A 3458-nucleotide genomic window follows, 5' to 3' on the forward strand; every position below is an offset into this window, starting at 1 on the left:
GATGCTCTCATTGCCATCCATTTAATTGGCAGTTTCACAGATTCAGCATCACTTTTGTCTTTAAATTGATTGAAATAGGTTTTTGTGTATACTTCTTCGGATAGACCAAAATCGGCAACTTTAATTACTCCATTATTATCAATCCTAGGAATCATATGTATAATTTTCATTATCAGTAATTAACTTACATGCAGTTTCTAGCAGCAAGATCACGATGCACAAAATATTTTGAGGCCAAGTAACACATTCCATTAGCAACTTGTAGACAAATTGAAAGCAAATGTTTCCTGACATTCAGAATAATTTCTTCATCGTTGCCATCAGTTATTGTTATGTTAAGTCTATCATTTTTCAAGTAAGATAATAAACTTCCTCTTGACATGAATGGCATAATAATGCATGGGGCTGGTCCCAAATCCAGACTCACACCAATAAGAGAAAGTACATTTGGATGATCAAAATTTGACATGATGAGACTTTCTTCAACAATGGAAGTAACATCACTTCTTGAGAACAATCCTATAATTAAACACATAACAATATTCTCAAAACAATAGTAACATACCCTTGAGTGTTTTGACAGCAACTACTTGTGGTATATCTTTATCAGTTGCTAAGAATGCTCTATAGACTATACCAAATTCACCTATTTTAATATAATAGATACAACTGCAATTGACTGACTGCCCTCAATAAATTACCTTGTCCAACTGCTTCTTGCAATTTAATTTGAGAAGCAGATATTGAATATTTAACTAACTGCTCTAAATTGCTTGATATGTTTTCTGAAAATGAAATTAAAACTGAATTCTAAATTAAAATTACAACGCTGACCTTGACACATATTAGAGTTAAGTATTGTTTCAAGATATTGATTTGTGGATTCCATTGTGTCATCAAAAATCCTGTCAGTAGACTCTGAGGGCTTCTTCTGAACTGTGTGCAGTAAAAGACTTTTAATGCCAAAGGAAACTTTTTTGCAGATACAATAAAAGTCTTTTGTACAAAGACAATGCACTATAAAAAGAAAAAGACCATGACATCCAGTCAATAGTACAAATAGAGAAGCAACTAGATCTCGAATAGCTTTATTAGTGAAAGTGTCCTCTGTCATTAGTAACATTAGCACTGAAGATAGACAAAACAACGTAGAGTGAGCCAATGATTTAGTCAACTGATACTTATATGAAGGTTTTAAAACTGTCTTTTTATTGCTATCTTTGATTTTTGATGACATTAAGAGTGAGATTACGATGATAATAAACACAATCCAAATGAATGAGTAAGTGATGATGAATGGTATTACTATACCAATGTAGAACGGTGTATCAAAAGCACGACAGCTAAAAATAAAAAATAAATTTATTGATCTCATTCAATATGTACATAAAATACAATCCTGCCATGCATGGTAGGTACAATGTGTAATAAAATTATACAAATGGATGTTTTATGATGATTTTTTCTATGATGGTTTATGTATGTCAATATTAATCTCTTTAGATAATAAGATAAAATGATCATGCATAATTATACTTGATTATACCATAGAAATAACTTGGTATGTCATTAAAAATTAAATTTTCACTGACATAACAAATTAGAGGGTTTCTCACCGCAATAAATACTTTTTAAATTCTGCAGCCATTGAAGTTAACTTCCTAATGCATGTTCTTTCAGCAAGCATTAAGGATAGTTAAAACAGCCACTGCACAAGACTGAATTATATAGCTAGATAGGCATTTATTAGTTTTTTAGGGCTCAGTCAAGCTTCAATATGTCACTAATTTAGGTTGTTGGAATAACATAAAATAGTCAATTGTGATCAGAATCATTCAAATGATCTACACAATAAAGTAATAAAAATAAAATATGCCTAAGCCATTTTATGCACCATAGCCCACCAAAGTCTCAAGCAACAAAATTTATCATAAAGCCCATCAAAATTTTTCTACATAACAAAACTTAAGACATACAAATACTTTTTCTAGCTTTAATAACTGCACTGTGAATGGCATATAATTTATCTTACAAATTTGAGGAGTATTTTATGTAATTTGTGTAGCTCGGTGAGAAGCAGAATATGACAATGAAAATTGGAGCAACTAAAAATAATAAAGAATAATAAGTATCATAGTTAGCTATAAGCAAACTTACTCCATGATACCAATGTAACTTTTATATAAAACATTTTCATGTATGAATTCATTACAATGTTAATGTAAAGGCCTATTACTTCAGCAGACATCAAACTTAAGCAGACAAGAAAGAAAAATTGAAGCATAAAACCAGATACTGCACAAAAACTATTGATATTCCTTGCATGAATTGATGTAACGAATGAGAGATACAGACCAATAAGTGCAAAACAATGATTAAGAAGCATTTGAGAGTGATTTGATAACCTTAAATCCCTATAAAACACAACAATCATCTCTTCATATCAAATCTCATTGCTGGCTAATCATTGTCACATCTTTTTAGCTTTCATTACTTGTTATAAAGATAGAGTACAATAGTGATGATAAGACAAATGATAGAGATGATTATACCAATGTAAGAGACTGAATCAAGATAATAGACTCTAAATTCTGTTGAAGGTTCAGTTGGAGACACATCCTATATACAAAAATAAATGCTATTAAATAAAACTTTTAAAGTACCATAAAATAGGTATACAATACCATCAATCGCATAATTATAAAAACTAGTACACATCATTTTTAGTGTCATACATGTAGCCAGATCCCAACATTTTGTGCCTACAAGGTTAGGATTTGGCTATGTGAGATTAAATTCCTTATGCACTATACTGCTAGAATCAACTACTTGATTATAAATCCACTTTTTGAGTTATATCCAATCATATTATTTAAATTTTATTTTAGAGCCAATTTTATTCTTTTGATTTATAGGACGTCCAATAAATCAACTGGCTCTGAATTATTAATTCCGATAAAGGTTACAACACCCATATATTAAACTGACATGCACATAGATTAATCAATGCATTCTTGTAGAAAATGCTATGCAATTTGTTGAACTAAGAAATAGCCTTTCCTTTTTCTAAAATATTACTACTTCTTCATGCCTTGAAATATTTCAGTTAGAAAATCAGTTCTAGTCTTCAGAAAACATAATAAAACTTGGGGTTGATTTCGAAGCCTAATTTGTTGCTAAAAGGTTTGAGTTGTAATGAAATTTTACAAGCTTTGTAATTAAACTGTTATTACTGCTACACATAACGATTTTTATCCTACTATTGCTACATAGTTAACATTAACAATTACAATTGATAAAATACCCTGCACTATTATTATAATTTTTGAGGTTGCTCAAACTTAAAAAAAATTTTTTTGAGGTTGCTCAAACTTTTTTTTATTTTTTATTTTATTAAAAAAAAGTTTTATTATTATTATTATTATTATTATTATTATTATAGAACTTTACAGTATACA

General features: G+C 29.5%; 1 protein-coding gene across 1 annotated transcript in view; it reads right to left on the reverse strand.

The window, feature by feature from the left end:
* The window catches only part of LOC100634318 (uncharacterized), a 21025-nt gene that overhangs the window by 305 nt on the left and 17262 nt on the right, over positions 1–3458 (reverse strand). The window contains exons 32-39 of the mRNA XM_019997286.1: positions 2495–2619; positions 2158–2414; positions 2033–2105; positions 835–1343; positions 702–785; positions 566–646; positions 189–519; positions 6–144 (exon numbers count right to left, since the gene is read on the reverse strand). Of these exons, the coding sequence (XP_019852845.1) occupies positions 6–144; positions 189–519; positions 566–646; positions 702–785; positions 835–1343; positions 2033–2105; positions 2158–2414; positions 2495–2619 (1599 nt within the window). The remainder of the gene's footprint in view (positions 1–5; positions 145–188; positions 520–565; positions 647–701; positions 786–834; positions 1344–2032; positions 2106–2157; positions 2415–2494; positions 2620–3458) is intronic.

Source organism: Amphimedon queenslandica, unplaced genomic scaffold, assembly GCF_000090795.2.
Source record: "Amphimedon queenslandica unplaced genomic scaffold, v1.1 AMPQUscaffold_13377, whole genome shotgun sequence".
Taxonomy (NCBI): domain Eukaryota; kingdom Metazoa; phylum Porifera; class Demospongiae; order Haplosclerida; family Niphatidae; genus Amphimedon; species Amphimedon queenslandica.